At 47.1% G+C, this 20,336-nt stretch overlaps 1 protein-coding gene across 3 annotated transcripts; it reads right to left on the bottom strand.

Moving 5' to 3' along the window:
* Positions 1-20,224, bottom strand: SUPV3L1 (Suv3 like RNA helicase). Of its 3 annotated transcripts, none has more exons than XM_078593304.1 (16): positions 20,120-20,224; positions 17,919-18,228; positions 15,509-15,586; positions 14,546-14,653; positions 12,408-12,522; positions 11,312-11,480; positions 10,729-10,840; positions 9,757-9,834; positions 8,737-8,828; positions 6,840-7,020; positions 5,986-6,079; positions 4,651-4,870; positions 3,261-3,341; positions 2,396-2,572; positions 1,482-1,630; positions 1-1,039 (listed from the first exon to the last, which is right to left on the bottom strand). In XM_078593304.1, the coding sequence occupies exons 2-16, from the start codon at positions 18,199-18,201 to the stop codon at positions 523-525; spliced, it is 2,454 nt and encodes an 817-aa protein (XP_078449430.1). In that variant the 5' UTR covers positions 18,202-18,228; positions 20,120-20,224; the 3' UTR covers positions 1-522. The 3 variants fall into 3 exon arrangements, with proteins under 3 accessions (XP_078449430.1, XP_078449431.1, XP_078449429.1); XM_078593305.1 differs by lacking the exon at positions 20,120-20,224 and adding an exon at positions 19,185-19,202; XM_078593303.1 differs by lacking the exon at positions 20,120-20,224 and adding an exon at positions 18,487-18,508.
* Positions 20,225-20,336: the final 112 nt, after the last annotated feature.

Raw genomic sequence — 20,336 nt, forward strand, 5'->3', positions numbered from 1 at the left:
TAATAACGCACTTTAGCTTTATTTAATGTTATTATAATCAGTTATACTTAAAATGATACTTAATATTACATTCAACATCCTCCAGAAAACACAATCATCCAACCGCAATTTAAAAAAAGTTAACGTGCCAGTGAAAATTAATTTCACCTTTGGATGGCATTTATTGTCTTCGACCCGCTGAGTCCACAGTCAATGTTCCTGTATTATGCAGTCAATGCAATTAAAACCAATATGCATGTGGATCACTTATGATGCATCCCATGATATATAAGTCAGGGCACTGCAACAACAAATCCGAAATTAGGCAATCGTCAGATTAAAGTTATCAGAAGGCAAAGTGACAACTTCAGTCGCCTTTTACACTTTCAATAGGGTAAAAATCAAGCTGTCGACGGCACAGATAATACTCTCCATCCATTTGAATTGACGACAACTTGCCCCTACCAATATCTACAAAGCGAACGCACGACGTTCCATTTAGTCAGGAAGATGTCAAAGCGACAACATTCGCTCCTCTTCGTGTTACCCCTGAGGTCCCCTCGCACCTCCTGGCGAGTTTCCCCTGTCGCCCGGTTTGTCACCATCGCCATCGTCACCCTCAGCGTTGCTCCGCGATTTCTTGTCGCGCGCCAGCTCTCTCCGCAGCTGGTTCAGCATCTGTTGTGTCAGAAGACCCTGTTGCAGCAGCTGCTCGGACAGAGAGCTGCCCTTGGTCGCCTTCAAAGTGGTGTTCGTAACCCGCATGTCTGCTGCTCCCCCGGGGCCCTGGTTCTTGGCCCCTTGGCCCTTCCTCCTGTACCCAGTGCTACCGGCGCGGTCGGGCCCCTGGGTCTGGGTCGACCTGTTTGGGCTGTCGGGGGAACTGCCGTCGTCATCGCCGCTGCCTTGCTTGTGCGGCACGCCGCCGCCGGCCCTGCTCTCCTCCGTAGCACGGATGAGGCGCGTGATGTTGCGTACCCCCTCCTGGATTGCGCTGTCCAACTGTTGCTGGAGGTCGCGCACCAGTAGGGCGTCCGGAAACATGTCCATGAAGCGGTAGCTGTGGCGTGAACATTGCGGACGCGGGAACGTCAAAGCAAAGCAATGGCTGGCATCAAGGTAATAATAATAGTATAATGGCCTGCCAAGGCGAGAATGTTGATAAATGGCCGAGCAGTGTGGCTCTAACCAGCATTCAACAAAGATACAATGCAGGAATTTGTTTAGGTGGTTATGCCTCTCAGAATGAGTTACCACCAACAAATAAGTCATGCAATTGATATTATAAATGTATGATAAATGGAGAGGTAAAATTATCGACCTTTCATATGATACAAAGCTCATGCTGCAGTTACGATAACAGGGACATCAAAACATAAAGCGATTAATTTTCAACAGCTTATATCGTCAGATTGGTAATGCTGATTGCAAACGATGATTCAGGGTAGAAGTGGCTCAGCAGTCTTATAGTGCAGCGACGCAGGGCCACGTGGGCTGCACACCTGAGCCACAGGTAGAGGTCGAAGACGTCGTGGACGGCTTCCAGGTGCACGAGGTCGCGGATGTTGCGTGGCTCAGCCAGGGGCCAGCTCACGTGGCGGCACAGCCAGCCGACCGTCAGCGGCTCGTTGCGGCTGTACTGCCGCGCAAACTGCAGCGTGCAAGGAACAGTTCACACGTACACGCACGCAATCGTAATCGCCCTCTCGCAGAATGGGACACACATGCACACAGGCATTCATCCAGGAAAACACCTAGCCACCAACACACGAGGATAAATATCCCCCGTTTTGCCTTAACAGGCTGTTGGGGCAAGTCCTGTTAGCAAGCACCTATGAAGGCCGGCACGGCACACGAGGGGGTGGGTGGCAAGCAATACGCCTGGCCGCCTTTGTCTCCCTAATGGCAATGTTGACACACCGCACCAGGTACTCATTTGAGGCTGAGTCGACCTAGGGGAGGGCCAGGACCGGTTCACATATTAGTCACTGGTGTTGGCCATGATCGGGAATCGAACTCGTGTCGCCGGGTTCGTAGCGCAGCGCGCTAACCGCTACACTCCCGCTCCTCCCATCAATCGCTCAGCCAATGACAGCGACGTACGCTGTGAGCCAACGTAATGTTCTAACATCCATCTACGAGTGCACGTGCGCCAAGTTACCGTGTGCATGTTGAACTTCATTCACACCGTACGTAGCCAACTGTGCTAACCTGAGGTGCGTGCTCTCGTTGCGGTTGTGCCTGTGGGGCTGTGGTTGTGTTCGTGGGGTTGTGGTTGTGTTCGTGGGGCTGTGGTTGTGTTCATGGGGCTGTAGAAGCTTTGCGGCTGTGTCCGTGATTGTATCCAAGGGTCATGCCAGTTACTGCTCCCGCACGTGTCCTTGCGCGACACCGAATGCGCCGCGCGTGGACGTGCCTTGAGGAAGGACGTGCACACGAAGGGCTGCTTGCGGTTGATCGGCGCCGTGCAGAAGACGTAACGCACGCGCAGGTTGAGTGGGATGTGCTGGATCATGTCAGCCAGGAATTTGAAGTCATCCACGTTGCAGACAAAGTAGAGGCCGTCCACCTGCGACAAGCTCACAAAGATGTCCTGCAACCGGACGGGGTGGTCAACAAAAACACACAAAATCAAAGTTTTTTTATTTTACTCTTTTTAGATTTTACCAGGAGGCCCACTGAGCTGTATAGCTCTTTTTTTAGAAGGGACACTGGCTGTCACAAATGATAGCTCAGCGAAGTGGCTTATTACGAGGAAATGTATAGCAGCCACATACTCTAAACGCATGTTTCTATATATGGAGGGACAAACTGGATGATCCGGAGAAAAGTCAACGCAACCACGGGGAAAACTCTAAATACACAGCCGACGTCAGGCTCGAGATTGAACCCACAACCTCCTGTATACCAGGCGAGGTAGTTATCAGCGGCCATATCGCAGATAGCCACACGGACGTGAGTGCAAGATGACTCCGATTAATAATTATCGGAGCACACGCACAAATAAGGGCCAACTCGTGACGGGCTGCCCACATTCACAATATCAGCAGATTGCACGTCCGGACACACAACTCTACGTTTGCCGATGTTCTTTGGTTTCCTACGCATTACACACACGGCTTCCATCGTCTCTTTCCTCATGTGCTTCTCGTATATCGTGCCAGCGCGCGGTATCCACAGCTTCTGCTGGGTGCTGTAGGAGAATCCGTGTCGCGTAGCTAGGAGAGAAAGCTGTGTGCGACCCAACCAGCATGTTCCTTGTTACACAATGCGTTACCTACGATAATATTGGAGAGGGTGGCTTGAGGTAGGTTGTACGTAAACAGCTCCACTTGCTCCGCTGTGGGATGCAGCCCAGCCTCCTAAACCCAGCGGGGTACAAAACAGCAACAGTTGTCACAGATGAACATGAAGAAATGTAACAGCAGAGATCGTAATGCTGTGGGCTCTTCTCCAGATCAACAATGCGTATACTATCCAGCAATGTAGTCGCCAGTGATGTACGATGCGTTGCTTTACAATGACGGAACAGGAATTAATCAGTTCCTGTGAGAACTTGCATCACCAGGGTGTGAAAGCGAGGATACGGCATCACCAAACCTTTGAGTTGACCAAGCACCATATACAAAACCACCACCTGCCACCATAAGCAGTGTTGTAGCTCCCTGTTTTCAACCCAACTAGTAGATCCCTCTATAATACAGGTTTTTTGGGTTAGATCACGTAAATATAAATGTGTCGTTAAACCCGCCATGTCACGTAAAGAAAACGTGCCAATTCGTTACTTGTTCAGCACACCGGTGTGTTGGAGAGTAAACCCACAACGTATACAATTCGAGTACGCTGTTTCACCAGGAATTACAACCAGTTTCATCAGGCGACAGCCAGAATTGTGGAGGTTAGTGCAATGTCGTCACTTGTGAGTCAATACGGGGCTTCGAAGGCCAGAGGGGAGGGGGTGGATTATTATCCAATGGCTTTAAAAGACAAACGCTTGCTTGTGTAAATTATGTTACGTCTATGCAACTGTGATGACAGCATGGAACATGGTCCACATTGCTAAAATTCGAAAATGGAGCCGCAAATTACTCAATTGGGATCACCCGTAGCATCATCGGCGGGCCCCTCCTGTCAGCAGTAGGGGCTGGTGATGCCGAGTTACCTTGTGCCCACAAGGAACAGCTGACACTGGGGTGGCACCCTTTAAAATGCGTTGATGAGATCAGATGTAGGTCGTTCGTCGCGTGGAACGCGCTCCGAGACGAGTAAAGGGCGCTCTGCCAAAAACAAACTCTCATCGCTGATACTTCTTCCGCTTCTTCTTTCATACGGCTGCTGATGTCGATGTAGAGCAACGACTACAATTTCACATTTAGGTGGTCAAGCCAGATAACCGCGCGTCAGGAGCAGCGGAGTAGTGTATCATCGTTGTGATGTCTCCTTCATATTTGTGGATTGGGCATTTGCGTCATTATACAATGTACGGTCTCTATTCGGGATAACCACAGTGGCACACTTCTGCAGAATTTTTTATTTTCCATTTGTGCATCAGGTTTCCGCATCCACTGCCACGGTTTGTGCGGTGGATGCAGTTTAGGGTGGAGCATGAGCTTCGTGGAAGATCAAACCCAGAGATCTAACTGCGTTGGGTCACTTGCTCCTGTTTGTTACCTGAATTGGCTCCAGTGGGCGCGCCATGATGGCCTTCAGCACCGGTAGGTCGTCGCGGTGCATGGTCGTCACCAGGCCATGGCTGAAGGCCGAGCCGAATCGGCCGGCGCGGCCGCCGATTTGCAGCGCCTGCGACGTGCTGATGCGCTCCATCGACTTCTCTCCCTTCTCGTTCATCGTGGGCTTGGTCAGCGAGTTGAATATCACCCGACGGATGCTCCTGAAAGTGCACGGGAGGAAACATCAGGAAGGACCTGAATAGCGTGTCTCTCTCTCCGTGGTCACATGGATTTTTCTCCGAGTCCTCCAGTTTTTCCCTCCACATTTAGAAACACGCGTTTAGAGTAATGAGCTGCAAAAGATTTCCACACGATAAGCGACTTAATTGAGCTATCATTTGTGATGGCCAGGTCGCTTCTGAACAAGAGCTATATAGCGCAGTAGGTCTTACCTGGTAAAATAAAAATTTAGTTCATTTAGTTCAGGTCATGCCAGTGCACACAATAAGGTATGTCCCCAACACAATATCGCAAAGTAATATCTACGGGACCATTTTTGCCGGTATCAAGATGGTGAAACAAGAATAGGCTTTACCCAAACTGCTTAACCCGAGCCATTCATGCTTTGATATTTGTATTGCTTTTGCGCCGTTTGCCTTTTGGCATTCTTTGGTCTAACACCGCTTTCTCTGCTCTAACACCGGTTTCTCTGGTCTAACACCGGTTTTTCTGGTCTAACACCGGTGAGACAAGACTATAAAAGAGGCTCTCTCTGGTGTAGGCCAGTCAGCTTCAAGGATTTGCATATATGACCACAATCATCTGTGGTTAATGCAGAATATATGCCTTGCCATAGGTGTCTATTTGGCGTTTGAACATCTTAACACCTCCTTTGTGATTGCCGGAAAGGTTAAAGCATTTTCATCATCACAATTTAAATGTGAATATGGCAATTTATGTCGGGTATAACACGTAGGTTTTCACGGCCAATATTAATGATTAATAATACATTTTTGGGTTAGGCCATGTAATGATTTAGGCAAATATGTGTCATTAAGACCTTTCACCACTTGACACAGCCAAATAAATGTAATTGTCGAGTGTACAAGCATTTCTAACACACGGTAGTTATTGTTTAAGCTCACCGATAAGTTGAGGAGTAACCCATACAACCAAATTGTGCAGTTAAGGAATGGCACTTGTGTCGATGATACGCCATCGAGAACATTTCCAGTGTAAGGTCTCCAGTGTGACGTGCATCGTGAATGGCCGACGGATGAACAGTGACACGATTAGGGAGGGATTGGCTCGCTGTTAGTCCCCCCAGGACACTCACAGGTTAAGGCCCATGCCAATGGCGTCGGTGGCGACCAGAATCTTGCACGGGTCGCTGGGATCATTGAATTTCTTCGCCTGCGCCAGCTTAGTGCCTGAGAAGACGGGGCAAGCATGTGAGAAATGACCGCGCTCATCTGCAAGTTTACATTTGACCTAGATCTTACTGGACATATGTCTAAATACAATCATCCTTAATCAGCATGGGGCCAGTTGTCACTCGTCAATTATATTAGCCGTGGCCAGGAATTTAGCTCAAATAGCCAGCTTCATAGCGCAAAATGCTAATCACCACTTCTACCACACCTTAAAAAACATATGTGAAATGTAAATATATTATAAACCTTGCTTGTTTCAAAACGGGAAGTTAGCCATTGTAATCCATGCTGGTTATTTATAATGGAGGATTCCGATGAGCTATAAAGCTCTTTTTCACAAATGTCTAGTAGGGGCGGGTCAGAACGTTACAACAAACAATACAGAAAGACGATAGGAGTGTAGGAAAAGTAGACAAATAAAAAACTAAACTATTTTTATTTTACCAGGTAAAGTCCACTGAGATATTAGCTTTTTTTTTCAGACGCAACCTGGCCACAATGTATAGCTCAGCAAAGTGGCTTACCATTTGGAAATTTATAGCAGAAAAATAATCTAAATAATCTCAACGCAATGCGCAGGTCCACTACAAGGCATCAACGGGACCACTTACACATCTCCCGACAATACACAAAGTGTTGCTTGAGCTGCAAAGCCCACGGTAGAGACACGGTGTATGTATGTTAAACTTCTTTCGCACCGTACGTAGCCAACCATGTGAATGAATTACGGCATCGAATCTACGCGGGGAAACCTCACCTGGGGGCAGGCTGCCGTAGATGACAGCGCACTCTTGGCCGCTGGCCTCAATCTGCCGACTGATGGAGTAGATGTCGTTCTTGTTGAAGCAGACGACGCAGTCGCCCGATTGCAGCTTGTCCAGCGACTCCAGCGCACGGTCCTCGATGCTGATGGGAGTCAGCCGCTCGTACGTGTGCACCTGTCATGCCACACGAAACGCGAGCAGGGCCTTCAGCGTAACCGCAGCATGGTGGGATAGTCTCCGGCACTTACGATTAGTGCGGTTGGCTATGTACGGTGCGAAAGAAGTTCAACGTACATACATACGTCTTGTGTTGCAGCGTATCTGTCGCCGGTAAAACGTGTGAATTTGGATTTCATTTCATTCTTGCCAGATATACCGGTTGACAACAGAGTTAAACCGGTAACATTAAGTGTTTCAGCCAGTTTTGGGTTTTAAGGTCAATTATTATCAGCAGCCATGATCAATCCACTGCTGGATGAAGGCCTCCACAAGTCGTGACCATCTATCATAGTTCTGTGATCTACCAATCTACCTCGCCTGCACCCGAGATTATTTCATGGCTCCATCTCCCATCATGGATGTCCTCTCGGAGCGCATTCCATTTCTTACCTCAATATAGAAATTATTGAAGGAATTACATGCAGCCCTCTATCGCAAAACAAAAAAAATTTATCCACAAACGAGACCGGCTCTCAGATATAGAGGAGGTTTTACACTTGAAGAATTTTACTTATTATTCAAGGAAGATCGTGAAATCCACAGATGGAAGTCTCTCCACATAGCCTAGCGAAATTCACTTTGACCTCATTACAGCCGCCCTGCTTCCCGCTGTGCTGCCACTGAAGCAGTGGAGCGTGGTTTGTGATTGAGTTTTACTTTATGTCACGCGGATGATCCCCTTTGGCCAGTTGCCCTGACTATTTTACAAGGGAGATCCATGCTGCATGAGTAATGCAGCAACAAAACAAAGACAACAACATCAACGTTGCAAGAGAACCAGTACAGGGTCCTTAAGCAAGATTGCACAACTAATAACGGAGGTATTTAATGGATGTAAACGAAACACAATAATACTAAAAAAATCGGAGCATATGTGAGAGCAAGAGGTGCCAGAAAACAGTTAGGTACAGGTGTGAGTAAGTAAAAAAATTTACATTGTCCAACAGTTGCATAAACACACAAATTGAAAAGGACAGTGCAAATGTGGGAGCACGAGGCACCAGGAAAAGAGTTACAGGGAGACGTGCAAGTGAGCTCTGTGCTTTGGTTTAACAGGAAACTAAAGAGGGGGAGTGAAGAGGGAGAACCATTAAATGGTTCACGTCATATCCACAGCAGGTTTTAGATTTTATCGACAAAAAAACATAAATGACACGTGACTAACATTTACTAAATATAAAGCATCTGCCTTCAATAATTTATGTGGGAAATCCATGTTATCCCAACAGTTATCCAGTATAAATAAACATTCATATTCTGTTAAGTGTAAAAACATAAAAACTATTTTAACCCTGTTTATCCCCCCCCCCCCTTATTCATTACAATAAAACCATTAATTACAATAAAACCATTTATTGTAATGAATAACTCTGTCCTAAATACATTGGTAGCTCAGTGGTAAAAACAAGAGGTCAGGTTTAATGTTTTAAGTAATCGATCATTCTCCATTCATGATTAACGTCATCTAATTTTTCCTTAATATTTCTCCGGAAAAAAACCCAGTCAGTCAATCCCTTCTTCTACAGTAAAGGTGATCTAAGGTCCAAAGGCATTACGCTTCCCTCTCTGCTTCATGTTAACGAAACTCGGGGGAGACGATGGGATGAGGGAGCATTATAACAGCCCGACCGGCGCGAGACTTGTTCTTATTCACTGGGCATTGCTTCTCACCTCCACCTCCTCGCCCGTGGTGAACATGAGGTCCCTGACCAGCGCGATGGCAGCTGGCTCCCCGCACACATGGACCTCTTCAGCACACAGCCCTGAGGGTGCGGGGTAAGAAGCGGTACGACAAGGCACGCTTACAGGAGGCGGCACGAGCGACACGACACGTACGTTAAGTTATCGGGAAAAAGCCAGAGACAAAAAGCGTGAGAAGACAAAGTTGTGAGTGCGAGGAACAACAGAACAAAGGGTATCAAACTAAAGGTCTGACGGGCCAAGTAATGCGACGTGTGTTTTTTGTGAGAACAGAATGTTGAGGGCACAGACACTTGAAAACAAGACAAAGACGGCCTCTTTGGGTTCATGATGAAACTGAAATGTCATCTAACAAGGGAGTTGCTCTTGAGATTGTTGATCATATTGCTCAGTGAAACCCAGATCTGTCTCAACATCTACAAAAAGCCAAAGCCAATCCCCCCCCGGATACCTTAAGTCACCTTCACTTCAAACTGACGATTCAGCTCATGGCAATTCGAATCATGTGATCGCTCCTGGCTATCTTAACCCTTTCCCATTCCGATGACTAACACGTATGACGCAATAAAAAATGATGACGTACATGTACGTCATCAGTTTTCATTGTGTCATTGGAATGGAATAAAATGAAAAACTAAACTAACTTTATCGGTACCGAGGCTCCCACAAGGCCATGCGGGAAGGCGTGTGGCAGTTAGTTTGGCGCTAGCTGTCAGAGTGCGGTCGTGTCGCTACAGTTCTCTGCCTCTCGAAATAAAATTAACGCTAATTGCACGTTCTGAGCTTCAGTGGTGAATGGAACCCACCCTGCAATTTGCAGACGTCTCGGAACAGAAAGGGTTAAGAACTGAGCCACCTAGTTCGATAGTGTATATGTCCTTCTTTGCACGTGCATACTTGATGTAATGTTCTGCTTAACATCTACATTCTTTCATAATTCCGTCGTCGTGGAATTGGACGCGACGCTAGGGAGGCGCACGTGCATCTTACCCAGCAACGCCCTGGTCCACGCCCATCCTCGTCCGGGGTCCCTTATCATCTGGATCTCATCCACAACGGCCACCTCATCTAGCGGGCACATTACACACAGTCGTCGCTCGGGCCAAACAATTCACAGCCGTCGATGCCAAATACGTGAAAAAACACCACCACTCACAGCACATATTTGCATTTCTCATATGTATTATTAAATGTATGGCACTCTTCTATCCAGATCTGGATGATGGTCTCGCAATGCTTTGTCAGTCGTGAGGGTTGATTACTGATGATGACAAAGGAAACGATGATGCAAATGATGATGATGATGATGTTGGTGAAGGGATGGTGAGGGATGGTGGCATCACTGTCACCAATGACACGTGCTATTGTTGCCACGGTTGATGGATGACGATGGATAACCATGATGGTGGAGGACGGTCACTGCGCTCTGCGGTACACGCTTCCTACTATCTATAAGTAAACTGAGAATGGACGATTATCATCGATATATGTTGAACTTTTTTTGCACCGTACGTAGCCAACCGTGCTAATTGGAGGTGTGGGAGGAAGGACAACAAACTTCACACAAAAAGTTCGAAAGAAATATAGTTTTACATCTACATTTAAAAGTGCATAGCTCCAATTGGCTTCCTAATAATGAGGCAAACCACGGAAATATTGAGCGTCTCAACGTTGCCAATGTTTTCACTGGGACTTCTTACGCACGCACGTATCGGGCCGACACTAGTGGTGGCCAACTGGCGTCTCCTGAGCTGCATGCGGCCCTTTAATCCACCCACATGTGGCTCTATCGAAGGGGCATAACGTGGAATGTGCTATCACAAGAGTGAAGAATGTCTCCCATGCTGTGGCGAAAACTGTTGATCTACAAACACACTTATACAATATACACCTGGCTCTTTGCAGAACTCATGGGTACTCTTTGGCTCCTGGGCTGTTACAGGTTGGCCACCCCTGACTTACACATTATGTTGGTGCTGCACATTTCGATGGTGCAGGCCACGTGGGAGGACGGCCGACCCTCCTCAGAGGCAAATAACCGCTCCTCACCCGTCACCAGGTCACATGGTACGCCCTACCACCCAGAGACAGGTCAAAGCCACACACACAAGAGCACGTGAGTACAGCTTCTGTTTTGAGCTTATAATCTGGTGATGTTGCTTTGGCAGCGGTACACAAGCATACAGAATAACAAAAAACAAGCCACAACATATTCATCAATATCACTGCTTTAAAAGGAAACATCATAGACCATGTTTTGGATAATGGCCCTACTTCATAGCAATTATGTGCTTTGTGCTCCGAACCTGGCGATCCGAGTTTGATTCCTATTCGCTCATAATAAATATGTGAACCAGTCCTGGGTCGTCACTAGAACGAATCAGTGTTACATGAGTACCCGGTGCGATGTGTGAACATCAGCACTGGAGTGACAAAGGGGGCTGGGCATGGTGTTAACCATCATCCACTCGCCAACACTTGCCTCAACAGACTGTTAAAAGGCTACACGGGAGATCTTTGTTTGTGTGGCGGTGCGCACACCGACCGCTCCTTTGCTGCGCTCGTAGATCTCGTGAGCGAGCAGCCTCAACGGGCCACAGTAGACGGCCGAGCGTGCTGCCAGGAAACGCTGAATGGCGTGGTGAGTCTTGCCACTGTTGGTGGGGCCCGCGTGGAACACGATCTTGCGCTGCATGCTCCGTGCCTCTGGGTACCTGCAAAAAACATGGGAGCGGTCGTGTATTTACAATGTTGAACTTCTTGGCACCGTACGTAGCCAACCGTGCTAATCGGAGGTGCGGGGGAAGGACAACAAACTAAAAGACGATAAGCAGTTCGAAAGATATGAGTTTTCAATCCAGACTTAAAAGTGTATAGCCATTAGATAAGCGACATTGAATACGTCATGCATTGTCAGAACAAAATCCAGAAAGTCAGAATAAAAATCGAGGAAATTTGAATAAAAAATAGCTTTCTATTTCTGAGCTCACAACAAATGTTGATGTTGAATTAATTCATGAAGAGGCTTAAGCCACAAAAAGCAGTTCTAAAGAAATGAGTTTTCAATCTAGACCGAATAGTGCATAGCTCTAGTGGCTTCTCAATATCGTATGGAAGAGCGTTCCAGACGGCCAAAGAAGCGCATCTAAAAGCGCGCAAATGGAAATTGCTTATGATGCGACCCTGGATACTACTGCTCTTGAGTATTCATTTTGGCCAAGTGATATATTGCTTCTTTCATTTGATCATTCACTGCGGCAATTTAATATTTGAAAGCTGTGGTTGATTATGCGAAGGACTGTTATGAGTAATGTAGAACAGGTCTCCTCTTAGAAATTTGATGTCACAGCGTCTTTTGTGTATTACATAAGCAAATTCCATTTTTGTTATGGAGGATTATAGGTTGATGGCATAATTTGAACGTAGCCACATTTAGTGGCTTGGCAATAACGAAAAATATCTGTGTGCTCCAGTAATGCAAAGCAGTGGTGTGTTAGTCGTACAATTTAGAAGTATGCCGACAACTAACGTTGACATTCACAGCACGAATACATCGATATGCATCGATTTGTTTAAGGAAAAAACAACATACTTTAAATAAAGAGAATGCACACAGGGGAATTGGATTTAAAAGTACAAACCAGTTACTGGGGAACCGAAGGTCACTGATCTTGCGCAGCTCCTCCATGCACTCCAGCATGGGGAAGATCTGCCGGGAGTGCTGCAAGAAGTAGGGGAAGATGTCGTCCACGTGTCCTGCGATCAGACAACGGCCTCATAGTCACGAATGTGCTGGGGAACTCAATCTCCTAACACCCTGCAGGCACACCTGTGCCAGTAACACTTTAATCAAAGTGGGTACAATTCATTAGGGTTATCAAACCGGTAAACTGGTAACCATTTCTCATAAGTGATTACCACTTGTCAAAGTCAGGAACCGGTAACAATTTCCAAATTTATCGTAGTCATGACTGCACGGAATGGCACGCAAGAAGGCACAAATGGTACGGTGGTCTAAGTTTCCTATACGTGCGGCGAACCGGTCACTTTCTTTTAGCTGTTTTTTTCCAATTGGTTACCGGTAATGCAAAAAACACAATTTTAACCATCTTACAACACAGCCCAACTGCGTCAACGGAGCGATGCATGACGCCAATAAATTTAAAACGAATTACTCCAGAACTGTTTTTTGCGTTCAGTTTGTCGTCCTTCCCCCGCACCTCCGATTAGCACGGTTGGCTACGTATGGCACGGTGCGAAAGAAGTTCAACAAACATACAAAACAAGTAAACAAACATTTTACTATTCAAGAATAATTTTTTGCCTCTATCATAAAAGTGCCCCCGATACCGATGTGCGGCACAGTTGGAGAGGAGGGAGTGAATATCAGACGGCCGCAGCCACGACAGAGATGCGACGTTCGCCTTGTCTGGTTCACGAGATGGTGGGCTTGCCAAGGAGGAGAAGGGCACTGGTGGCAGACTGGAAGTTGCGAGATGGAACCTACGATGAGACCATTTGTGACCCAGGGTGTGAGACTGTGTGTGCTTTGTAACAGAGGGCAGCCACTTTGGACAGGTGCATTGTTGACCTATGAAAATATTTTTATTTTACCAAGTAAAGCCCACTGAGCTATGTAGCTCTTTTTCAGAAGCGACCTGGCCACAAATGATAGCTCAATTAAGTTGCTTATCACGTGGAAATTTATAGCAGCCAAATACTCTAAAAGCCTGTTTCTAAATATGGAGGGAAAAACCGGAGGACCCGGAGAAAAATGCAATCAACAATGGGGAGAACATGCAAACTCCAAATATACAGCAGGCATCAGGGTCAGGATCGCACCCATAACCTCCTGCATACCAGGCAAGGGAGTAAACATCTTGTCACCGCGGCACCCTGGATGCCAGTGGAGTTAGGTCTGAGGAATGGATGAAGGAATCACGTCTAGTGCCGAGTAGTGTGCGGGGCAAGGCACTTGTGAATGTGCTGGAGATGCTTGAGATGTTTTGTAGATGTGCCGGAGAACACGGCGTTGCAGTGAAGTCCAGTCTAGATCAGACGGTAGGTAGAGTAGGAGGCAATGGCGTTTGGCAACTAAGTGTTCAGAGGAGAGGGAAAATATTACGAAGCCTGGTGAGGTGGTGATTGGAAATGTGGACAATGGATGAAATGTGAAAGTCCAAACTCAGGTTCTGAGCTAATAGGACACGAAGCATCTTGGGATGGGCGGTCGGTGTGATGAGGCACCCAGCTATGGCAGGTCAGGGGTAGATGGCATTCGGGAAAGCCTCTCGACTGCCTATGATCATGACTTCATATGTTAACGGATTTAACAGGAGACAGTTTTCCCAGAGGCAATGCAGAACTGACAGAGAGAGTGGTCAGTAAGATCAGGAATAACTGACTGGGAGCTTGAAGGGGGGGTTGTAGAAATGTATGGAGTAATGAACACATTGCAATGTATGCCAATGAAATACAGTATTCCCTCGTTATTCGCAAGGGATACGTTCCAGATATTCTCATAAATAAATAAGCTATAAAATATATACAAAATATCATAACACAAAAATTGGTGATAATAAACTAAGTAAAACAATTTTAAGCATTAAATAAAAGTTTATCAAATAATTTACCTTATATTATCATACAGCGCATCATCAATTTATCTCATTACTTTATCTCTCATCACTTTCTCTCTCATCATCAAATCGCAGCGTGATGAGGCAACCGTGCCGAGCAATGCAAAGACATTGTTCCAGGCTAGAGCGCAGCTGCGTACCTGCTCCACAGGAGATGTCACTCAGTGCGATGTGGAACTCGACGGGAAGTGCATTGGACTCCATCACCCACTTGCGGAAACTGATGAACGCTTGGTGAAAGAGCCGTGCTGTGCCCGTCAAACAAGCACACACACACCAAGCAGTAATTAGCAACTGTTGTCATCGGCTGCCATAATCGATCCGCTGCTGGATGATGTTGATCGTAAAATATTTTTAACGTCACGTTACGCAATTCCCGTTTAGCGACCTTGACAAACATGCTGAGCGAAATATTTTAAGACGCTGAACACTTTGTTTGTGGCACGTTTTGTTTATGTGACAAACCTTACTATTCCGCTGCGTTGGGTGGTGGCGGGTTTAATGACAAATTTATAATTTATGTTAAAGTGATCTAACCCAAAAACCTCCATTATGGACTTTGTTTGTAGTAAGACGGAACACTGGTCATAAAATAAAGGACAAACATTTGTTGATTAGAGTATTGAGTTGTTTATCAAGATACTTATCAAAAGATAAATAGCACATAGATGGTGTAATATTTCTTATATGAAAACCAGAAATATGCATGTGAGATGTATAATAATCCCAATTGTAGACATCTCTTGATTTAAGAAACTGTTTTTTGGCAAACTTTAGAGATTGCCAGCTGTAAAATAACATTTTAAAGCTATATTATAATGAGTCATACTGTAATATTTATGTTTTAAAGGATACTCTTTGGGTCTTTTGGTAAAAGGATAATCAAGAACCCAATTATCTATGTACAATTATTTTCGTTTAAAATAAAATTACATTAAAAAGGCTCCGTCTGTGTTTATAAAGCAATGTGAAAGACACATAATAAAAGAACGTGATACAAAAAACAACTGCTCTTTATTTAATCCCATTGCTGCTTCAGTGAGCATATCAGGTTCATGTTTGGTGAATACATTTTATAAATGTGAAAAAGGCAAAAGAATTACCATCTAAGCCATTGTCCACTCCCAGTTTCTGCATCTCCTTCCGCTTGTAGAATTTGTTCAATATTTTCAAAACCTCATCTAGGAGCAGAAACAATAAAACACAAGTTAGGAAACGCACCAAAAACATTCTGAGAGGCGTGCATTAAAACTATCTACATATTACCAAATACAACTTTTTTGAATTTCTAGAAAATAAGCTCTAAAACCCTCCAATTTCACCGACATATTATTTATAGCAACATATCGGTTATATATTTCTCACACATATTTGAAATAAATACAGAGAATCAATTTTGACCAGTATCTGAAAACTGTGGTGGGGAATTCGTAAGGATCGGTTACTGAGTGATAGTCATGAACCAAATACCGAGGTAGAAGTAATACCAGCAACATTTACAAAAAAGACGTAACAGCAAGTCATTCTCGTTTCCCTTCGACCAGATTTAAGTACGAATTCACAACTGTTGAACTGATGGACAATGACATTCCATCCTTGCCTCGGTGAAACCCGACTCCTCAGTCGATGTGAAATATTGCAAAACGTCCATCACATTCTGCAGTGGAACTGCTGTAATTAAAGCTCTTTTTTTTTCAAACGGGGTGCAGGGGTATGCAACAATTTTTTTTAAAATAAAAATTTACAATATCCAGTCGCCATCTCCACAGTTGTTACGTTGAGCGATTTCCCTCCTTCGGCTGCCATTACAATCTTAGTCTCGGCCACTGGCCATTGTCCCTTCCGGCGACAAGTTTACTTTTTTTGAGTCAACTACGCTGTTTCAAACTTGCATGCATTTCGCTTCCTGTATCTCAAAAGTAATTAAAACTTCAGAGCGTTAATTCCTCTCTCTTTGTGCTTGTGTCTTTGTGACCATATTTCTCATCCATATTCCGTGAGCAGATAATATGTACTGATTGAAACCGCGTGTTCTGTAGATCACACTACAGGGATCGTTACTTTACATTATCAAGTTAAGCTTCCAAATGCATTTTAATTCTGTCCCCACTTCACTACCTGGCCAAGTTACGCATTCTGATGCATTTCCCAGCGTCACTCGCACAGATTATAGTCATATGTTTCGAAAATATATTCCTGAGGTTTTTTTTTATTATATTGCGTAAATATGTCGATAAACCCGCACCCAACCTGACACGGCAAATTAGTAATAAACAAAACATGCCAGTTCGTTAATAGTTCAGCACCCCAGTGTGTTGGAGAGTAAACTCACAACAATTACAATTTCAGTTGATTGCTATACTGCTGAAAGCAAAAGGCATTTGAAATGACGTGGGCAAGGCAAAAACACCATAAGCCGGGCGACATACAACCGGTTAGTGCTATGCTAGTGACGAATTGGCCATGTTCTGTTTACGTGACAAACCTTACTAATTGGCTGCGTCGGGTGGTGGCGGGTTGAACGACACATTTATACATTTATACGCCATCTAACCCAAATAACCTATGTTATGGTTGCCTTAATCTGCCTGTAGAATTCCAATGCACTGCGTTTGCAGTCTCCACGTACAACTCCAGCCGGACCAGGCACGTTGGTTCCCACTGCTTCTCACGCACCAGCACCACCCCCCACACACCCCAACCCATCAACACGATTTGCTCCGCCGTCAAATTGTTGTCGTGATGTTTAAGCCAAGCCACGAAATACACTTCCAGATCTCGTGACTGATTTCATGAGAATATATTTGCTTTGAAGCTTTCGTGACTGCAGGAATTACTCTTTGCTTCTTTCGGTAAAGTAACGTAGAAATATTTTTTTTTCTCTCAAATTTAGTTCTAGCTGACGACGGTTGCATGTATTGCAACCGAAACGTCGTACTCTATAATTTAATACATTTTCTTCCCACGTGACTTCACGCGAAAGAACTCAATGATAACACATTTTCTTGGCTCTTTCGGTAAAGTCACGTAGAAGTGAAATAATAAAATATAAATATAAAACAATAAAAATTCTCACGACGTTTCGACTGCAACACAAGCAATCATCATCAAATTTTCTTTCTGTGGATTTCACACCTGATGATGATTGCTTGTGTTGCAGTCGAAACGTCATTCAGATGCTGTCTTTTCCGACAGACCTGTTCTTCACCTGAGGACGGCTGCTTGCGTTGTGGCCGAAACGTCGTGAGAATTGTATTTTATTTTTATTATTTTATTATTTCCCTTCTACGTGACTTTACCGAAAGAACCAAGAAGATGAATCCCTGCAGTCACGAAAGCTTTAAATCGAAACGTCGTGAGAATTTCTATTGTTTTATACTATTATTGTTTTATTATTTCACTTCTACGTGACTTAACCGAAAGAACCAAGAAGATGAATCCCTGCAGTCACGAAAGCTTTAAATCAAAAGATAACACATTTGTTTAAAATCCCAGAGTTTCCTCTCGGCTCACTCTTGTCGAGTGACTGCGTGAGCTCGGCTCCGATGTTCTCCTCGCTGCCGCCGACCGCCGGCTGCACGACCAGCGGCACGAACAGCGACGTGTCGGCCGGCCTCGGCCCCGACGAGAAGGCAGACGCAGGAAGGCAGCGACCACCCCAGGCCACTGCCGACGGGGCCAGCCACGCCGGGCCACGCGGGGAAGCCGAGGAGGAGGAGGAGGCGACGACTCGGCGACTCCAGACGCCGGCGCGAAGCAGCAGGAGCCCGGCCGAGCCGCGCCGCACCACGCTCATGCTGCGTCTCTTCAGTGAACACGGAGCCTGCGGACACACACGGGGAGCTCAGTGATGGTGTGTCCCCCCCGTAAGTGTTGTGTGTCTCTTCGTGAGCGTGGAAGTCAGTGGACACGGAGGGGTTAGGGAAGTCACCGGAGCGGCCAAGCGGAATGCGGCACCTGAGCGCGGTGGCTGTCGGTGTGTAGCGAGTGTGTTGGGGTGTGGTGGTGAGTCGAGTGAATGCGGTGTCTAACCAGCCTGGTAAGTGTGGTGAGGAGTGAGCCTGGTGAGTGTGGTGAGTACCGAGCCTGGTGAGTGTGGTGAGTAGTGAGCCTGGTGAGTGTGTTGAGGGGCGAGCCTGGTGAGTGTGGTGAGTAGCGAGCCTGGTGAGTGTGGTGAGTGTGGCGAGTGTGGTGAGGGGTGAGCCTGGTGAGTGTGGTGAGGGGTGAGCTTGGTGAGTGTGGTGAGGGGCGAGTGTGGTGAGTGTGGTGAGTAGCGAGCCTGGTGAGTGTGGTGAGGGGTGAGTGTGGTGAGAGGTGAGTGTGGTGTGGGGTGAGCTTGGTGAGTGTGGTGAGGGGTGAGCCTGGTGAGTGGTGAGTGTGGTGAGTAGCGAGCCTGGTGAGTGTGGTGAGGGGCGAGACTGGTGAGTGTGGTGAGTAGCGAGCCTGGTGAGTGTGGTGAGTAGCGTGGGGTGAGCCTGGTGAGTGTGGTGAGTACCGAGCCTGGTGAGCCTGGTGAGTGTGGTGAATAGCGAGCCTGGTGAGTGTGGTGAGTAGCGAGCCTGGTGAGTGTGGTGAGGGGCGAGACTGGTGAGTGTGGTGAGTACCGAGCCTGGTGAGTGTGGTGAGCAGCGAGCCTGGTGAGTGTGGTGTGCAGCGAGCCTGGTGAGTGTGGTGAGTAGCGAGCCTGGTGAGTGTGGTGAGTACCGAGCCTGGTGAGTGTGGTGAGTAGCGAGCCTGGTGAGTGTGGTGAGTAGCGAGCCTGGTGAGTGTGGTGAGTACCGAGCCTGGTGAGTGTGGTGAGTACCGAGCCTGGTGAGTGTGGTGAGTAGCGAGCCTGGTGAGTGTGGTGAGTAGCGAGCCTGGTGAGTGTGGTGAGTAGCGAGCCTGGTGAGTGTGGTGAGCAGCGAGCCTGGTGAGTGTGGTGAGTAGCGAGCCTGGTGAGTGTGGTGAGTACCGAGCCTGGTCAGTGTGGTGAACAGCGAGCCTGGTGAGTGTGGTGAGTAGCGAGCCTGGTGAGTGTGGTGAGTAGCGAGCCTGGTGAGTGTGGTGAGCAGCGAGCCTGGTGAGCAGCTAGCCTGGTGAGCAGCGAGCCTGGTGAGCAGCGAGCCTGGTGAGCAGCGAGCCTGGTGAGTGTGGTGAGTACCGAGCCTGGTGAGTACCGAGCGTGGTGAGTATCGAGCCTGGTGAGTGTGGTGAGCAGCGAGCCTGGTGAGCAGCGAGCCTGGTGAGTGTGGTGAGCAGCGAGCCTGGTGAGTGTGGTGAGTAGCGAGCCTGGTGAGTGTGGTGAGTAGCGAGCCTGGTGAGTGTGGTGAGTAGCGAGCCTGGTGAGTGTGGTGAGCAGCGAGCCTGGTCAGTGTGGTGAGCAGCGAGCCTGGTGAGTGTGGTGAGTAGCGAGTCTGGTGAGTGTGGTGAGTACCGAGCCTGGTGAGTGTGGTGAGTACCGAGCCTGGTGAGTGTGGTGAGCAGCGAGCCTGGTGAGTAGCGAGCCTGGTGAGTGTGGTGAGTACCGAGCCTGGTGAGTGTGGTGAGTACCGAGCCTGGTGAGTGTGGTGAGTAGCGAGCCTGGTGAGTACCGAGTGTGGTGAGTACCGAGCCTGGTGAGTGTGGTGAGTAGCGAGCCTGGTGAGTGTGGTGAGTAGCGAGCCTGGTGAGTGTGGTGAGTACCGAGCCTGGTGAGTGTGGTGAGTACCGAGCCTGGTGAGTGTGGTGAGTACCGAGCCTGGTGAGTGTGGTGATTAGCGAGGAGAGAGCCTGTCGAGCGGCAGGATGCGCACGTGTGACTCTCTTGACATCCCAGCCAGGTCCAAGCCAGCTAGGACCCCCCCATCCACAAACGGGGTGTCCGAAGACGGCCTGATTCGCGTACATTCAAACACTCTTAATTTACGCACGACATTGCGCAAGCATACATTGTACAAACCCCATCGTATT

Source organism: Lampetra planeri, chromosome 4 (genome assembly GCF_965212315.1).
Source record: "Lampetra planeri chromosome 4, kcLamPlan1.2.h2, whole genome shotgun sequence".
Classification (NCBI taxonomy): Eukaryota; Metazoa; Chordata; class Hyperoartia; order Petromyzontiformes; family Petromyzontidae; genus Lampetra; species Lampetra planeri.

Excerpts from the sequence above, each read along its gene's own strand:
- SUPV3L1 (XM_078593304.1), bottom strand. The coding sequence starts at position 18,201 with ATGAGCGTGGTGCGGCGCGGCTCGGCCGGGCTCCTGCTGCTTCGCGCC. Across the intron at positions 15,587-17,918 it reads CACGCAGTCACTCGACAAGA|ATGAGGTTTTGAAAATATTG; the intron begins GTGAGCCGAGAG and ends TTCTGCTCCTAG. Across the intron at positions 11,481-12,407 it reads CTTCGGTTCCCCAGTAACTG|GTACCCAGAGGCACGGAGCA; the intron begins GTTTGTACTTTT and ends TGTTTTTTGCAG.